Source organism: Aotus nancymaae, unplaced genomic scaffold, assembly GCF_030222135.1.
Source record: "Aotus nancymaae isolate 86718 unplaced genomic scaffold, 86718_ANA_hifiasm-v0.15.2.pri h1tg000064l_1, whole genome shotgun sequence".
In the NCBI taxonomy this organism is placed as follows: Eukaryota; Metazoa; Chordata; class Mammalia; order Primates; family Aotidae; genus Aotus; species Aotus nancymaae.
In genome coordinates, this window is record NW_026988479.1 from 17,880,970 (window position 1) to 17,899,228 (window position 18,259).

At 42.0% G+C, this 18,259-nt stretch overlaps 1 protein-coding gene across 7 annotated transcripts in view; it reads left to right on the top strand.

Annotated features, from left to right (window-relative positions):
* Window positions 1-18,259, top strand: part of ARHGAP26 (Rho GTPase activating protein 26) — a 643,473-nt gene that overhangs the window by 294,809 nt on the left and 330,405 nt on the right. For all 7 annotated transcript variants that reach the window (XM_064366439.1, XM_064366438.1, XM_064366434.1 and 4 more), the window contains 3 exons: window positions 819-880; window positions 5,371-5,442; window positions 11,223-11,324. In XM_064366439.1, the coding sequence (XP_064222509.1) occupies window positions 819-880; window positions 5,371-5,442; window positions 11,223-11,324 (236 nt within the window). The remainder of the gene's footprint in view (window positions 1-818; window positions 881-5,370; window positions 5,443-11,222; window positions 11,325-18,259) is intronic.

Here is an 18,259-nt window from a genome sequence, read left to right on the forward strand (position 1 = left end):
TTCTCCTATGGTCACCTTGGTTGGCTCCATTAAATGAGCAAGAATTGAGAAAGTTTTATTGGATTAATTAATGCATCAAATGCTTATTGAGTTCCTTTTGCCATGCAGAACGCCAGGATCTGGGGCTGAGCACAGATGATTGGGAGACAGCTGAGCGTGGTGAACACGCATCCTGTAACTTTTGAATGTATGGATGCTTTTCCCAACATGGCTCAAGGGTCTCGAGTATCCTCAGGGCCACTGCACATAATGCTTATTGCTTTTGTGAATAATTCTGGCAAAGACGACTGTCATGTCTAAGCACCATGCTTCGAGGTGCATCTATTAATGAGTGGCTTGAGTACTCAGGGGGAACCCAAAGAGAAGCCAGAGATGTGGCTTCTAGTGGCAGCAGCACTGTTTGTTTAGTTCTGCTGCCAAAGAAAAGGCTGAGTTCTGACGCAACACCATGACAAAGGTTGAGGAGGTCGAATCCGGACAGGAAATTCTTCAACTCCTAAGCGGAACTCTGCCCCTTCCAGCCTGGGGCCTGGAAGGCTGCCAGCATCTCACCAGTCCTGGGTACTCTCAGGAACAGGCAGGTCTTTTCCTTGAAGAAATCATTCCCTAGCTAGAGTGCCAGGTGGAATTAACCTGCATTTCTGGGTCATCCTTAATGGTTAATGATTAAAAAGATGAAGGGAGCCTTGGGAAGCAATTGGCTTTAGGCATCTGTTTGTGCCAAGGAATTAAAATCCATAACATAATAGCCAGAGCTGGAAAGGCTCCCCAAGACCCCTGACACTCCTTCCACCTCATGCCCCCTTTCTCTTTTTCAGCAAGGTCCTTGCAGGAGTTTGCCACTGTCCTCAGGAATCTTGAAGATGAACGGATACGGATGGTGAGTAGGACTGGGCTACTCTTGGTCCCAGATAGTATGTTCGTGTTGAGAGAGCAAGGGATTGGTTATCAGAAGAACCAGATTCAAATCCAGACTCTACCACTTGAGTGTTTTTAGCTCTTCAGCAAAACTCTTATCTTTATAGAGTTTGAAGTCTTTTGTGAATATTAAAGGATTACTCTGGTGGATAATTTTAGAATATAGTTAAACGACATCCTTCTGAAGATTCATTTTAAGGTCCTATAAGCATTTCACTTTTTTGGGCCTCAGATTCTCTACCAGCAGAATGGGAAAGAAGGTGTCCCACTCTGCCCCTACCCCATTTTATTGAACCTGATCAAGAAGAGCCCTTTGAGGGCAGGGATCACTTCACTTTTCTTCTTCCTTTCTTTTTTTTATTAGACGGAGTCTCGTTCTGTCACCAGGCTGGAGTGCAGTGGCACAATCTCGGCTCACTACAACCTCTGTCTCCTGGGTTCAAGTGATTCTCCTGCCTCAGCCTCCCAAGTAGCTGGGACTACAGGCATGTGCCACCATGCCCAGCTAATTTTTGTATTTTTAGTAGAGATGGGGTTTCACCATGTTGGCCAGGATGGTCTCGATCTCTTGACCTCGTGATCTGCCCGCCTCAGCCTCCCAGAGTGCTGGGATTACAGGCGTGAGCCACTGCACCTGGCCTTCACTTTTTGTTTTTAAGCACCCAATACAGTGTCTGCCAGATAGTAGGGACCCAGTAAACAGGTACTTTGTCATGAAGGTAACTATAAAAAGCTCTTCAAATACAGGCATTGTCCACATTTAAGGGTCAAATGCTGATCTCCAGGTTCTTAAGAGATTATCTTTTGTACTAGAATTTATTGTTCTGAGAGACAGAGAGGGTCTCACTCTGTCACCCCGGCTGGATTGCAGTGGTGGAATCATAGCTCACTGCAGCTGCAAACTCCTGGGCTCAAGTGATCCTCCTGCTTCAGCCTCCTGAGTAGCAAGGACTATAGTCTGCACTACTATACCTAGCTAATTTATTTTTTATTTTATTTTATTTTATTTTTGTAGAGATGAGGTCTTGCTGTGTTACCCAGGCTGATCTCAAACTCCAAACTTGAAATGATCCTCCCACCTTGGCCTCTCAAAGTACTGGGATTACAGGCATGAGCCACAGTGCCCAGCTTATAATTTATTCTGATATAGTTCAGCATTAGCAAGTAAGAGCTTCCACATCTACAGGAAGTTCCTTTGCATTTTCCTCCATATCCCTAAGAGATGAGGAATGAAGCCTGGCTTGAAGTCCCCTGCTGGCTGAACACTGATTTGCCCCAGGAGGGCTTGTCTTCAGGCAGCAGTGCTCCAGAGGTCTAGGAGAGATTGCATCAATCAACATTTTCTTCTCTTCTCATACTAACAGTTGGTTGTTTGAACACTATTCACCAAGACATAATGTAGCCAGGTACTTTACATGCATTTTCTATTTTAACCCTTGTGATGACTCTGTGAAGTGGTATCTGTATTAATGCTATTTTCAGATGAAGATATTGAAGTTTACAGAGGTTAAGTAACTTGTCCCGGATCACACAGTTAATAAGTCATACAGTCTGGGATCAAACCCAAGTCTGCATTATATTAAAAAATGTGGGGGCCAGATGTGGTGGCTCTTGCCTATAATCCCAGCACCTTGGGATGCCAAGGTGAGAGGATTGCTTGAGCCTAGGAGTTCAAGACCAGTCTGGAGGCAACATAGTGAGACCCCATCTCAACACAATGTTTTTTAAAAAGGCCGGCATGGTGGTGCATGCTTGTAGTCCCAGCTATTTGGGAGGAGGTAGGAGGATGGCTTGTGCCAGGGAGGTCAAGGTTGCAGTGATTTGTGATTGCAGCATTACACTCCAGCCTGGACAGCAGAGCAAGACCTTGTCTCAATTAAAAAAAAAAATGAGGATTTCTTTAAAACTCCAAATAGAGTAGAAGCCTCTTACTTTCTACCCTACAGAGAGACCCAGTTTCTCTTGCTTGCTCACTGCTGGTGCCTGAACCAGAATCAGAAGGGTGGTGGCAGCAGCAGTGGGGGCTGGTGGTGGGTAGAAGCCAGGGAAAGCTTGTGTGTTTGTGCACATGCTGGTGCCTGAGAAAGGGAAATGATTCTTTTGAGTCTGATTCTTGGCTGAGTTAGTATTTGGGGGTGGGGGTGTGGTAAGCAAATCACCATGAATACCCTGCAGATTGCTATGGCCTGTGGTAAGGGAACAATGACTGGATTATACTTTTCAGCTTGCCTCTGCAATTTTATTATTAATGTCAGTAAATTGAGTTTCTACTGTCTGCATCTGAGTATCTGGCCATTGCAAGCCCCTTCTCTACCTCCTTGCCCTATGACAACTTCATCATCAGTTCAGTTCAACTCAGCAAACAAAGCTGCACCTTCTCTGGGAAGACTTTCCTGACTTCCTGGGTTATATGGCTACCCTTGGTATTTTCTTAACATCCAGTTCATGCTTCTGATCCTGTGTTTACTACATTGTGTCCTGATAAACATTGTACCTGTCTGTGCCCTAGAGTAAATATGAGTTCCTCTAGGGTGGAGAAGGGGCTTCCATGTCCCCAACATCAGGCAGTGTTGGAACCAAGCGGACGTTACACTGTCATAGAATCTTAGACTAAGTGGGACCTTATTCCTCACCATCTGCAATTGCTCATTTGACAGATGAGAAAGCAGATCTTATTCAGGATGATAGCAAGTAGTAGTATGGCTGGGACCAGGACTTGCGTGTCCTCATTCCTAGGTGAGCAGTTGAGTGCTTCTGTATTATAAGCATCTGCTTAGGACTAGATTCTCAGTCATGGATGTCCTCTGGAATAACTTGGGGAGTTTGAAAAATACTGATGTCTGGGACTAAGTCCAGGGATTCTGAGTTAGTTGGAGTGTAGCCAAAATATGGGGATTTTAAAAGCTTTCCAGGTGGTTCTGCTATGTAGTTACAGTTGAGAATCATTAACTTAGGGGCTTGACAAATTTTTGTGAGCTTCAGAGACTTACAGGTGGTTTGAGGAAAAGACTTAAGTGAACTGATTAAGTAACATCAAATAACAATAAAAATCATAAAATCAAACACCACAACACTCTAGTCTTAAATTTCACTCTTCTGAAATAAGTGATCTCAAAATTGAGAAAAAGCCAAGTGGGAATAAATTTGGAGACTTGACTTTTTCTGTCCCTTACATTGTTCAGTTAGTTCTTTACTGTGTCCATCTATGACTTCTGGCATTTACCCTGTTAGTTTCATTGCAGTGGACATGCGTGTGGTTTAGGAAAAATAATGCTTTGTTGTAGCGAGATTCCGGGAATAATTAGTTGAGCAAAGAGTGATAAATGAATGACTTAAAAGGAAAAACTATAAAATACTGTACTGCCTCAGAAAAGACCATAGAGTCTTAGAGCTGGACAATTCAGCCCACTCGTTTTGCAGATGACGAAATTAGAGCCCAGAGAGGTTAAATGTTTTGCCCATGGTCACACAGTTGGCAGCCAATGAAGAAATAATCCATTCATTCATTTATTCATTCAGAAATGTTTGTGTGCTGCTTTGTCTCAGCACTCTTCTTTGTTTGGGCGATAGTGGTGGCAAAGTGAGCCTTTACAAGATACTGATGTATATTTGTGTGTGTGTGTTTGTGTGTGCGTGTGTATAAATGTGTGTAGTGGTGAACCAGAACACACTTGTAAGGGAGGGAAGTTGAGTTATGTTGGTAGTCAGGGAATGTCTCCTTAAAGAGGTGATCTTTAAGCTGAAACCTTAACTACATAAAGGAACTGTCCCTGTAAGGGTCTGGGAACACAGTGTCTGAAGGAATAGCCAAACGCTATGGCCCTGAGGTGGGACAAGTTTGGTGTGTTTGAAGTACACTGGTGTGCAGGTGGGTTGGAATGCAGGATCTGAGGGGTGACCCTGTGAGATGAAGCTGAGAGGCAGCCAGTAGTCAGGAGGCACAGGTATCTTGGCTTTAGTCCAGTCTTGTCTTGGTAGAGTGACACAAAATCAGGTTTGAAAGGTTTTTGCGCCATCAAATGTCCAGAGGTTTTGTTGTTGTTGTTGTTGTTGTTGTTTTGTTCTTAACCTAGACTCAGTGTGGATCTACTTTACTTGGGTAAATGAATATTTACAAGAAAATGTCACCTGAAGCTTGTAACTAAGACCCCACTCTTTCACCAGTTTCCCTCTGCCCCTTCAGACGGTTGCTTAACAGTTTGAGTTCCTCATTTTTACTTTCAAAGAATCAATATGAATCATGCATGGGAGGAAGAGGATCGTATTTTGAAATGTGACAGTTTTGATATGACATGCTATTAGTTCAAAGGTTGTAAACAGTTGACACGTATAACATTGCTTACTCAAATTTTATCCTAAGACATGGGGAGGCATCTTGTGCTGGAGCTGCTGTAATTCTTTACTGATACTGCTTTTGTGTCTTCTTTCCCCTACTCTGTTTTTCTTCACTAGATTGAGAATGCCAGCGAGGTGCTTATCACTCCCTTGGAGAAGTTTCGAAAGGAACAGATCGGGGCTGCCAAGGTGAGAATTTTGCAAGCTTTGGTCTTGGATTTTAGAGTGAGAGATCTGGAAAACATAGCACCTTCTTTAAAAAAATGTAAGAATGTCATCAGAAAATTGGAGCCCACCTTCTTCAGAAAATCTTAGGTAGAGAACTCCGTAGAGCCTAACTCATCAGGTCTTTACAGGTGACTGAAGTATGGCCATCTGAGCGGTCAACCCTAGAGCAGCCATTCTGGTATTTCATTATCTAATTGTTTTGTGCTTGTTCATAAATCATCCAAAGGTAGAACCACACCTTGTTTGTGTCATTATAATAGATAGCTGTATGCTTAGACAATTGCCTATATTGGACAATACATTTGTTTTTGTGGAATTATATTTGTTGTGGAGGTCCAGGACTTGCATCTTAAACAGGGGCTACCAATTATGCCCTGTGGGTATGGGGACTTTCTTTAAAGGGAGGCAGCTTGTACGTAGGTTTAGCTGATGTTTGCTGGGTCTGGAAATGGGCCCTCTCTTGCTGATTCTTTAAATGTTTCAAGACAAACCGAAAAGCCAGTTTTATGTGAAATTTTTTATTGGCAAATAATTTTAAAATATATGTTACACATTGTGCAGGTCAAAAAATGACATCTGCAGGTCTTGTTCAACCTGGAGATCACCATTTGTTATCACTAACCTGGAAGGATTGTAGCCTAAACTTGACTAATTCTAATGTGTTCTTGAGAGACTCCTGTTCCTTTTTAAAAGGTGAATTCTCCAGGGCTCCCTTGTCCTGTAATAAATCACTAGCAGGGCCAGGCACGGTGGCTCACGCCTGTAATCCCAGCACTTTGGGAGGCCAAGGTGAGCGGATCATGAGGTCAGGAGTTTGAGGCCAGCTTGGCCAATATGATGAAACCCCATCTCCATGGTGGCATCCGCCTGTAGTCCCAGCTACTTGAGGCTGAGGCAGGAGAATCGCTTGAACCCAGGAGGCAGTGGATGCAGGACCTGAGATCTCACCACTGACTCCAGCCTGGGTCACAGAGCGAGACTCTGTCTCAGAAAAAAAAAAAAAAAGTCTCTAGGAAACCCTAGCCGGTTTGACCTTCAGTAGAGTGTTAGAGGCCGCCTGCAGGGAAGATGTTTTCATTGGAATCAATGAAAGCAAAAAGATTTCCAACATTTTCTTCCTGGTTTTCTGGAACTGTGAGTCAGTTTAGCTGTAGTCTCTTATGCCATCTGCAGGGGTTTTTGGGCAACACCACTCTCCTACTTGTGTGGATTTTACTTAGTTGCAAAATGAGGTATTCGTCGCCCCTACAACACACACACACCCGTTAAGTGCATCAGCTTTCTGGAAATAGATATGATTAGGACCCACAAAAGATGTTGTTTATTCAGGGTCCTTCAGAGAGATGGTTGACCGTAGTTTGAAGGAGAGACCATGGCAAAGACTTTTCTCCCAGTTTTATAGTACTTTTCTACTAATTTTGGTTTACACATTTATAAGGAAGTAAGGAATGTATATATATAATTTGCATGAAGTCTTATTCCACTAAGATTTCATCCAGACTGTGAACCAGTCCAGTGATGGCAGATAATAAGCTGTGAACAAACACTCCCTCAGTTCCTGGCAGTGCAGGCTCCCCGGCAGGCTTCCTCTTGGTGGCCTTGGCACCTGTGCCTCCGCAGTCTTGAACATGCTTGGCAGTGGCTTCCGGGGGTTATGCAGAGCTTTGAGACCAAAGCAGAGCAGTCCTGTCTGTTGAGTCATTTTTCAGTAGTTACTTCTCTTTCTGAGCACAGACGCCTCTCACTCTGGCCTCTTCTCTCACCGGCTTGGGTGTTACCGTGGTTACCAAGGAGGTGAGACAAGAGTCTGAGTGGGCTCCCTTTGGGCTAGTACCAGTGATCTTAATGACAGGAAGAGGTATTATTCCACCAAGGGGTATAGATGGTGACGTATTAGGATAAAATAATTTAAATAAAATAGTCACTTACCGAAGCATATTTCCCCTCATGCATACTCTATTCCCCCATTCATTAAACCATGAATAATAATGAATTATTAAACATCTTCTTGAGGATCATTAAAGAAGAATTGTGTTGACATTTGGGTGATTTCTCTTCCCTCCCCATTTGTCATTTTTTTCCCCCTGGCATATCATCCTATCCATCACTCCACATACACATACAGTTTTATCATAACATTATGTAAATTTAAGAGAAAACAAGCTAACAACAGATCCACTTCTAGGCGATCCAGGGAGCTGTCTCAAGAACACCTCAGAGCCAGCAAATGTTCTTCATCTGCCTTTGGTAGTGGCCAAGTGGAGGTTCTGAACTCTGCCTGTGCCAACGCTAAAATTACTTTTTCCTCCTCCTCCACTCTCTGGTGCTGCTTCGGTTGCCATAACAGCCTGTTGCAGAATGCACGGTGTGAAGGCTGCCAGGGAGGAAGACTGCTGGGCATTCTTATGCTAACATGCTGCTGAGGAGTAGTGCATCACCCTGGTGCTTGACTTAACCGTGGCCCTAAGTTTCTGTTTCCGAGTTTGAGGAAATTAATTTTTCCTGTCAGAGGAACATTTGGAATGCTGGACTCTGCAATAAGTATAACAGGCATAAGAGAGTAGCATAAAGAGTGAGTATGAGCTAGACCACCTGAATCCAAATCTCACTTCTGCCATTTGCATGTAGACTTGGGGAGGTTACTGACCCTCTTCGTGCCTGTTTCCTGATCTCTAAGATGGGGTAATGATAAAACTTGCCTCAGAGAGTTATTATGAAGAAGTGAGCGAACTCATATCAAATGCTTAAAACAGTGTCTATCATATAGCTACCTGAACACAAGAACAATGTGTGTTATGTAGTCATTCGATGTTAGTGATTATATTCGATACACACAATTCATTCATTGAAAAAATATGTGAGAGCCTGCTCTGTGCCAGCATTGTTCTGTGCCCTGATATTTGGTGAAGAACAAGGCAGATGTGGTTGCATTGCTCATGGTGTGGCTGGGGAGAAAGACGTTAGACAAAAAGAGATAAATAAATATATAATTTCCAATTGTAGTAGGTTCTTGGGAGGGTTACCTTCATGGCACAGGGGACATGGAAAGCAGGTGTGTTCTTGATAAGAAGGAGGCAGGTTTAGGTGATAAGCTCACCCCTGTCACCACCATTGCTGGCATTTATTGAGCACTTCCCATGTGGCAGGCACCCTGGTAAGCACTACTTATGGTTTATTTCATTTAATCCTAGAAATCCTTTGGTGGGTTGGGGGTGTCTTATTTTTATTTTGTTATATGGTCTTTGAGCTGAAAGAAGAAACCTGAGCAATTGTTTAATCATCCTTAATTTATAGTTGAGGAAATTGAGTCCTGGAGGGGGATGGTGATTTGTTTCTAGCCAGTCCATATTGAGTTGGGAATACATTTTAGGATTCTAACTCAATCCTTGACTTAACCACCCCCCAGCAGACTCTCTGAAAGGTGAAAACCATCTTGTGTCCTGAGTAATGGAGTAATACCACCCTCCCATCTTAGGAACGTTATCTAAACTGTAGTACTTTTTTGCTGCAGAGGTCTTATTCCTGTTTTCTCAGGACAGAAACGGCTTCTCTTTCTCCTTCTTTTCTCTAACGTTGGCTGTCCTCTTAAACATGGAATCCGGAAGCACAAGTTGCCAGAATGTCCCAGAATGCCAGTGACTCATGTTCTCTGGCCTTTTCTCACCTCTGGCCAGCTGGATTGTCCGGCACCAGAATTCTCTTTTTTGGGGTTGCTGATAAGGCTGGTGGGAGTGGATACATGTGAACAGCAATTGGAGTTGGAGCCCCAGTTCAAAATTGCTGATTTCTCTAATGGAAAAGAACTGCTTGAGTCAAGTCTCTTGCCTGTACCCTCCTCAGATTTGAAGGAGTAATGTGACCTCAGGCTTTTTCTTCATTTGCTGCTGTATGCTTAATTGTTCTTGGACTAGAGTAGTCTTTTAAGCCAAGCTCAGATTCATAGAAATGGATATATGTCAGTTAAAATGGATATATGATTATTCTCCCGACTCTGTGAGCATATACTAGATGAGTGGTATTCTGACGGGTGGAGCTTGTCAGGGCTCTGGGTGATGGCTTCTTGCTCAGAGTGTCCTGCCCCAGGGCATTTGCACTTGACTGTTCGGCTCTACTCTACTCCTTCTGTATTTAACAGGTAGGCCTCAGCTCACATCTCCCTTCCCCAAATGATGCGTTTCCTGGGTGCCCTATCTAAAGAATCTCTGTGACCGCACCCTGCTTATTTCCTTTGTAGCACTTGCAGCAGTCTATAATTGTGCTGATTATTTGTTTACTGGTTAATTGTGCTTCTCCTACTAGAACATTTCTACCGTGAGGGTTGGGACCATTTTTGTCTTATATTTCCGGTATATAAAGTAGAGCCTTGCACAGAGTGGTTGCTGATTTTAAATTTGTTAAAGGAATAAAGAGATGTGTCTGAACTTCCTTATTTAACCAGAAAATATTTTTCCTCTTCTAGACCTTGAAGTTGCAGAAAAATATACCTATGGGTTTGGGCTCCACATGAGTCAAAAGCAGGAACAATGTACCCAATTAGTAAATTTGATCCTGTTTATCAGCCTAGTGCCAACCTTCTTCCAGCCTCCTTGCCTGCTCTCCCCGTTGGAATGTGGAAGGAAGGCAGACTGCCTGTGACAATCTGTCTCAACTGTGGTGGAGAACATGGGCTTTGGAGGCAAATTGTCCTGGGCTCAAATCCCAGCTCTGTCACTCTCCATGACTTTTTACAAGTTCACCTCTTTGGATCCAAGTTTTCTTATCTGTTAAATGGGAGACAGAAATAGAACCACAGTGACCCAATAATTCAGTGGTGGGGAGCAGGGATTTATTTGTATATTATGGCAATTATTTTTCATTTTGAAGGCAATAATACAGGCTAATAAAACAATTTCTTAAAGAGAAGAAAAAACTGTTACCCCATTACCATATTACAGGTATTTTCGTATAAGTAAATTCCCACGTCATCTTTGTCCATAGGTAGACACACTCTATGTAGGTAGGATGCATCGAGTTTATATAATGCTATTATTACTTTTCTCTCTAATTTTCCAATGACTTGTTATGCTTATTAGATGTTCCATACCTTAATTATACCAAACTCTATCCTTGGCAATGACGTTGCTGCTGCTGCTTTTATTTTTGTTTTACTGGCATAAATGGTGCCGTAGTAAACACATTTGTGTGAAGATAATACCGTTGTTTTGAATTATTCCTCAGCTTAAAGATCTGCATGTGATATTAAGTGTCAAGAGATATTTAGGCTTACATACCAAGAAGTGTTTTTTGAATAGTATTAAGGCTGGATCTAGCCTTAGTATAGGCTTGTCTCATTCAAACTGTAAGAAGATCTTCCTTCCTTGATGTTAGCTTCATAGGTACCCCCACTGCCACTACCCGCCTCCACCCCCAACCCCTGACCGCCTTCTGGCCTTGAATATCCTTGTGAGTTAGAAACTAGAAATTTCTATTTCACAAAGTTCTTAGAGGGAGAATCTCGGCTTTGCCACCATTAAATACTGGTATTTACCTCATTTCTGGCCTTGTAATGGTGCCTCTCTGTTAGACACTCAAACCCAGGGGCTTGTTGATGGGTGGCTGCGGGATTCAACGGGCATCACCTGAAAAGTAGGAGCCGAGTTGTCATCTGTGTTCTGAGCAGAAAGATCTTGAGAGATGGAGGCTGCTTTTATTCCTGCAACATGTTACTTTTTTTCTTTTTCTCTTCTCCTCTTTTTTGCCAGGAAGCTAAAAAGAAGTATGACAAAGAGACAGAGAAGTATTGTGGCATCTTAGAAAAACACTTGAATTTGTCTTCCAAAAAGAAAGAATCTCAGCTTCAGGAGGTAAGAGACTTTATTAGTATCCTGAATAAAGTGTTCAATTTGTACATGGTGCTTTGGATATGTGCTGGTTGCTCTTTGCTAGAAAATCTTAGGGTTAGAAGGGACCTGGGAAGTCAGGAACTTGCTCCTGATCTCTCATCCAATGCCTGATGCTTGGACTCCCATCCCAGTGTGGCCACCCTTTGTAGCTTTCTAGCCTGTCAAGGTGGAACACACTGCTGGCCGAGATGACCACCTCCTTGTTGGGCTGCCCTGATTGCTGGATGTCTTCATTTCAAACTGATGTTTCTTTCCTGTTTCTCCCATTCTTGGCCTTAATTCTGCACTCTGTTACTTTACCTTTCGATTTACTGCCTTTTATCAGTGATTTGAAATGTTAGCATTTCTCAAACGTTTTGATTATCCTTCCTTAATATAATTTTTTTTCATTATTTCAACCTGCACTTGACATTAGTCTTCTTTCTTTTTTTTCTTTTAAAATAGTGCTTTCTTTTCCTGTATATGTTTTGTGCTTTGGTAATGTTGTTTCAAGAAAATACACTCTTGTTACCCAGGCTGGAGTGCAATGGCATGATCTCGGCTCACCACAACCTCCGCCTCCTGGGTTCAGGCAATTCTCCTGCCTCAGCCTCCTGAGTAGCTGGGATTACAGGCACGCGCCACCATGCCCAGCTAATTTTTTGTATTTTCAGTAGTGACGGGGTTTCACCATGTTGACCAGGATGGTCTCGATCTCTTGACCTCGTGATCCACCTGCCTCGTCCTCCCAAAGTCCTGGGATTACAGGCATGAGCCACAAGAAAATACATTTCTTAAACTTGGCTCTTGGTTTTTCTGGGTGTGCATGGTATCTTTTAAAAAGTGGTTCACCTGGAAAGAAAAATGATGAGCCATGGCAGCCATGGAGCTGTGACTATTTTTATTTAGTTCATGAAGACTGGCATGTTAAGGGAGTTTATGCTTCTCGGAGACAGGGGAGTTTCCTAGTGGAACCCCAAATTTGGCTTTAAAAATGTCATCTCATTTAACTGAACAATTTGCTTGACCTCTCTTATGATATTTTTGTGAAAAGAGGCTACCATGGCTTCCAGGTTGGCCCTTGTTCTTAAATTTTAATTCTTTTTGAGCAGATACCATGCTTCTGTTAGGTGAAAGTTCACAAGGACAGTGGAGTCAGAGGTTGAAAGGTTGAAGTAAGAGATGGTAGAGTTCAGTCCCCTCCCAACCACAATTGGTTATACATCTTGGGATAGGAATGTGGTGTTCTTAGAACTCTTTGCTTTGAAATGAGTATTTAATCCAGTTCTTAGAGTAGTGATGAGGACCATTACTCAACAGCAATGACAACTGTAGTAACAAGTGTTTATAATGGGCTTTGCAGATCAGTTCTTGACCAGCCAGCAGACAGCATCGAGTATTTGATGTGTGCTTTACAAAGTAGAAAATGCTAATTTATCCTTGTAGATCCTGTGCCTGAGTAGGGAAAAAGAAGCTAAAGCAGAGGAAGTGTTTCTTGAAGGGACATAGCTACTCAGGTAAATCTTGTCAAATGTGATTGAAAAACCTTAAAAAAAAAAAAAGCTTATTTTCATGGGGTATAAAGACTATCCCAACTTGACAGGAGGATATAGGCACTATCCCAAAGATGTGGATATTCCATGACAAATATGGAATTCTATTTAGAATCTGTCCTGATACCCTCACTTTTTAGTTATTCTTCTGGCATCACTTGGCATTTAGGATTTGGAAACTAATTTATGCTTAAAGAAAGCCTTTTTGGATATGCTTCACAATGACCAGGTCGGTCCAGCTCTCCACATTCTAAGCAGTTATAAATTATGGATTAGATGACTCTGCACCATTAGTACAGATACTCAAGAGTATTCAGAGTTGAGCAGGTGTGTGGTTTTTCTAGCACCTGCTGAATTTGGGAGGCCCACAGCACAGTTATCAGTAGGCATGGCATTCCCTAGAACAAAGCTGCTTCTCCACCAGATCCATTCCCCCCATGGCCAGATATTGCAGACTTGGTCTTGAATGAGTCCAGCATTTTCTTATAGGGCCCTAAATGCCCTCTGAGGTACCACAGTATAGGGACCAGAATACTGGGCTGGCAAAGAGGATACCCGACTTCAAAACCTGTTCTGCCATGTATTTACCCTGTGACCTGGGGCAAATTACTTCAACTCTGTAAGCTTTATTTCCTTTATTTGTTAAATACTCATGAAATACCTGTCCTGCTTACGTTATGAATGAGAAGACACATATAGCTTCTGCTCAAGTATAAAGTATTTTATATTTAATGTAAAATGCGTAAATATCCTTATGATTGGCCTATTCTGTTCCATTTTCTGTTCCTAAATTGTATGCCACTATTCCTGACTCTGCCAGTTCTGTATTTCAGTGGATGTTTTCCATTATGTTCTTTTATTACAATCCTTTATGTTCTTGCCTTGACCTAGTCATACTTTCTAAGTACTTCGATTGTAAGGATGGGGTTGCAGATCTTGAGGGTTCTGGTCTGTTCTCAGGCATTGCTTTTTAGTTGTACCTGAACTAAATTAAACTGTATAAAAATCTAACTCAAAAACAGTAAAAATTATATTACTACTGCCACTAACCACATCAATAACAATAATAATATAGGGAAACATTTGTTGAGTGCATATTTATGGCCCAGGTATGGTGTTAAGCACTTTACATGGAATCTTCTGTAATCCTCACCCTAAGAGGTATAGATGTGTTTTACATTACTCTGTTTTACATCTGAGGAAACTGAGGCTCAGATATGCAAATAGCTTGGTGGTAGCAAGTCAACCCCAGCACCTGGCTGTGCAGCCCTTTCCCTTCACCCAGTTTGCTTTCTATGTCTCTGTCTGGGGAGGGATGTTGAGGCTCTCTTGCCTGCTGACCATCGTTATTTAGTGCCAGTGTCATGACGTAGAATTGGAGATAGGGAAGGACCTTAGTGATCGACTTTTTTTTTTTTGCTTTTGAGACAGAGTCTAGCTCTGTCACCCATGCTGGAGTGCAATGGCACTATTTCAGCTCACTGCAGTCTCTGCTTCCTGGGTTCAAATGATTCTTCTGCCTCAGCTTCCCAAGTCGCTGGGACTATAGGTGCCCGCCACCATGCCTGGCTAATTTTTGTATTTTTAGTAGAGACGGGGTTTCGCTATATTGGCCAGGCTGGTCTCAACTCCTGACCTTGTGATCCGCCCACCTTGGCCTCCTAAAGTTCTAGGATTACAGGCGTGAGCCACCGCGTCCAGCCATTTCAACTTTCTTGAATTACATTTGAAGGAACTGAGTTTCTTGCAGAGATCAGGTGTTTTGCTGAAGGTGTTCATATATGTAGTGATCATTTTCTTCACCATTTATTAAAAATTCAACTTTTAGGAATATTATTGAACAGCTGGTACACCTTTGATGAAACTTTCCACTTTGATTGTCCAGAATTGTTCCCTGATTGCAGAGTTCTGCACCGGATGCTTTTAAATTCCACCCCATCCCTAGATCCCTGGAAGTAGAAACTATAGGGCAGTGATGTGGAATGACACTGCCATCTAGTGGATAATTTTTAAAAATGTGTAGTTTTGAATGGTAAAAAAGCTTGCTTCAAAAACAGTAGTCATTCATTCAACAAATACTCATTGGACGCTTCTGCAAAAGTCTGTCAAGGCACGGGGTGTTTTGTAGAAAATGAAATGAAGGATCTTCCTTCATGGAAATTACAATTTAGGAGGAAGTGTCTTTTCCAAGAAGCACAGAATAGTTGATGGATTTATACAAGCTGGTAGATTTATAGCTTCTCAAGTGGCAGGCAGGGAAACTGTCTTAAGTGTTCTGCGGGGTGGGTTGGAATTCTGGCTTATAATTCTATTGCAGGAAGCCCAAAGATATGATGAATTCTGTGGCCCACACCAAACAGGGGCATTGGCAAGAGAAATACAACATTCCACTTGAGATTTCTTCTTCCTTTTCCTTTGGGAATTCATTAAGTTATGCATTTGTTCTTAACTCTGGATCATTGCAGAGATGTGCATTTGGTGCTGAATGATGGCCACATGGAGATCATTCATTCTGCATGCATCTGTTGAACATTTATTATGGGCCAGACACCATCGTGAGGACTGGTGGAGAAAATGAAAAAAATAGACAAGGTCTTTGTTCTCATGGACTTTATATTCTAGTAGGCAATACACAAGAAAAGAAAGGAATAGTCCAGGCGCAGTGGCTCATGCCTATAATCCCAGCACTTTGGGAGGCCGAGGCAGGCAGATCACTTGAGGTCAGGACTTTTGAGACCAGCCAGGCCAACATGGCGAAACCCCATCTCTACTAAAAGTACAAAAAAATTAGCCGGATGTGGTGGCACATGCCTGTAATCCCAGCTACTTGGGAGGCTGAGGCAGGAGAATCACTTGAATCTAGGAGGCGGAGTTTGCAGTGAGCTGAGATTGTGCCACTCCACTCCAGCCTGGGCAACAGAGCAAGACTCCGTCTCAAAAAAAAAAAAAAAAAAAAAAAGAGAAAGGAATAGATAAGAGTTTAAATTGGGAGATGAGATAGAGATTTTTCTGGTAACCTATTTAAAATAATGTAGTCAATGAAAGCTTCTCCTAAAGCGGTAACATTTAAACTGAGCCCAGAAGGAATGAGCTAATGAAAGGCCAGGACAATCTTCTTCACGTTGTGAATATGTTGTAAAATCACAATTATTGGGTCATGAAATAGAGTAGGCTAAAATAGAATAAAAAATATGAAAGTGCATTGCACTTAATAATTATAAATGTGTGTTTATTGAGTCATAATATAAAAAGTATTTCTTACTGTATGTTGAAATTAAAATGTGTATTTATCGGAGAGAGATCCAAGATGGCTGATCACTAGCAGCTTGGGCTCGTAGTTCCCAGTGAAAGCGCAGAGAACGAGAGGACGCCACACTTTCAGACGAATATTTGTTGCTCACGGACCAGGAGATTCCCAGCAGAGGAGCCCCACGTGTCGCCAGGGCGACTCTTGTGGCCAGCGCGGCGGTTTTGCTGGTGCCTTAGCGCGCCAGTTTTTGGTGCAGAGTCCGGAGATTCCCGGGCAGAAAAGCACCATCAATCTTAACACCGCTGTTTTGGCCAGCACAGTGGATTGCTCAGATTTCGGCGCTGGGAATCAACAAGTTGGACGTCTGCTCAGAGACCTAGTTAGAAAGTCAGTAATTACAAAGACAACAGACGGATAAATATATAATGAAGGGAAGAAATCAGCGTAAAAAGGCAGAGAATACTCAAAATCAGAATGCCTCTCCCTCTACAGGGGATCACAATTCCTCATCAGTAACGGAACAAGGCTTAATAGATTACGAGTGTGTTCCAATAACAGAAGCAGGTTTCAAAACGTGGGTGATAAGAAACTTCTGTGAATTAAAAGAACTTGTTCTAACCCAATGCAAAGAAACTAAGAACCTTGAAAAAAGGTTTGACGAAATGTTAACGAGAATGGACAATTTAGAGAAGAATATAAGTGAGTTGATAGAGTTGAAAAACACAACACGAGAACTTCGCGAAGCATGCACAAGTTTAAACAGTCGAATTGATCAAGTAGAAGAAAGGATATCAGAAGTCGAGAACCAGCTCAGTGAAATGAAACGAGAAGACAAGATTGGAGAAAAAAGGATGAAAAGGAATGAGCAAAGTCTCCAGGAAATATGGGACTATGTGAAAAGACCTAATTTACATTTGATAGGTGTACCTGAATGTGATGAAGAGAATGAATCCAAGTTGGAAAATACTCTTCAGGATATCATTCAGGAAAACTTTCCCAACCTGGCAAGGCAGGGTAATATTCAACTCCAGGTAATACAGAGAACACCACAAAGATATTCTTCAAGAAGACCAACCCCAAGGCACATAATTGCCAGATTTATTAGGGTTGAAATGAAGGAGAAAATACTAAGGGCAGCCAGAGAGAAAGGTCAGGTTACCCATAAAGGGAAACCTGTCAGACTCACAGCAGATCTCTCAGCAGAAACCCTACAAGCCAGAAAAGAGTGGGGACCAATATTTAACATCCTTAAAGAAAAGAACTTTCAACCCAGAATTTCCTATCCAGCCAAACTAAGCTTTATAATCGAAGGAAAAATTAAACCTTTTGCGAACAAACAAGTACTTAGAGAGTTCACCACCACCAGGCCTGCTTTACAAGGGCTTCTGAAAGAAGCACTATACATATAAAGGAACAACCAATATCAGCCTTTCCAAAAATATATCGAAAAGAAAAGAACTTTAACACAACGAAAAATTTACACTAACTAATGGGCAAAACAGCCAGCTAGCATCAAATGCCAGTATTAAAGTTACATATATTCTAATCGGATAAAAAGCCAAAACCCATTGGTATGCTGCATCCAGACCCATCTCACATGCAACGATACACAAAGACTCAAAACAAAGAGAAGGAGGAAGATTTATCAACCAATCAGAGAGTAAAAATAAACAAATAAATGAAAAGCAGGAGATGCAATTCTCGCCTCTGATAGAGTAGACTTTAGAGCAACAAAGAGCAAAAGAGGCAAAGAAGGACATTACATAATGGCAAAAGGATCAATGTAACAAGAAGAGCTAACGATTTTATAGATCAACGAGACAGAAAATTAACAAGGACATCCAGGACTTGAACTCAGACCCGGAACAAGTAAATCTAATAAACATTTATAGAACTCTCCACTTCAAATACATAAAACATACATTACCACCTTACACCTATTCCATAAGTGACTACATAATTGGAAGTAAATCACTCCTCAGTAATTGCATAGCATTTCATAGGTTTAAATGAAATATTGGTTGGCTGCTCGTTTGTTATTTTCTTCCCTTATTCCTTCCTGTTTACATCAAGTATAATTATTGGTATAAAAGAGGTTTTCAATACCCATTACT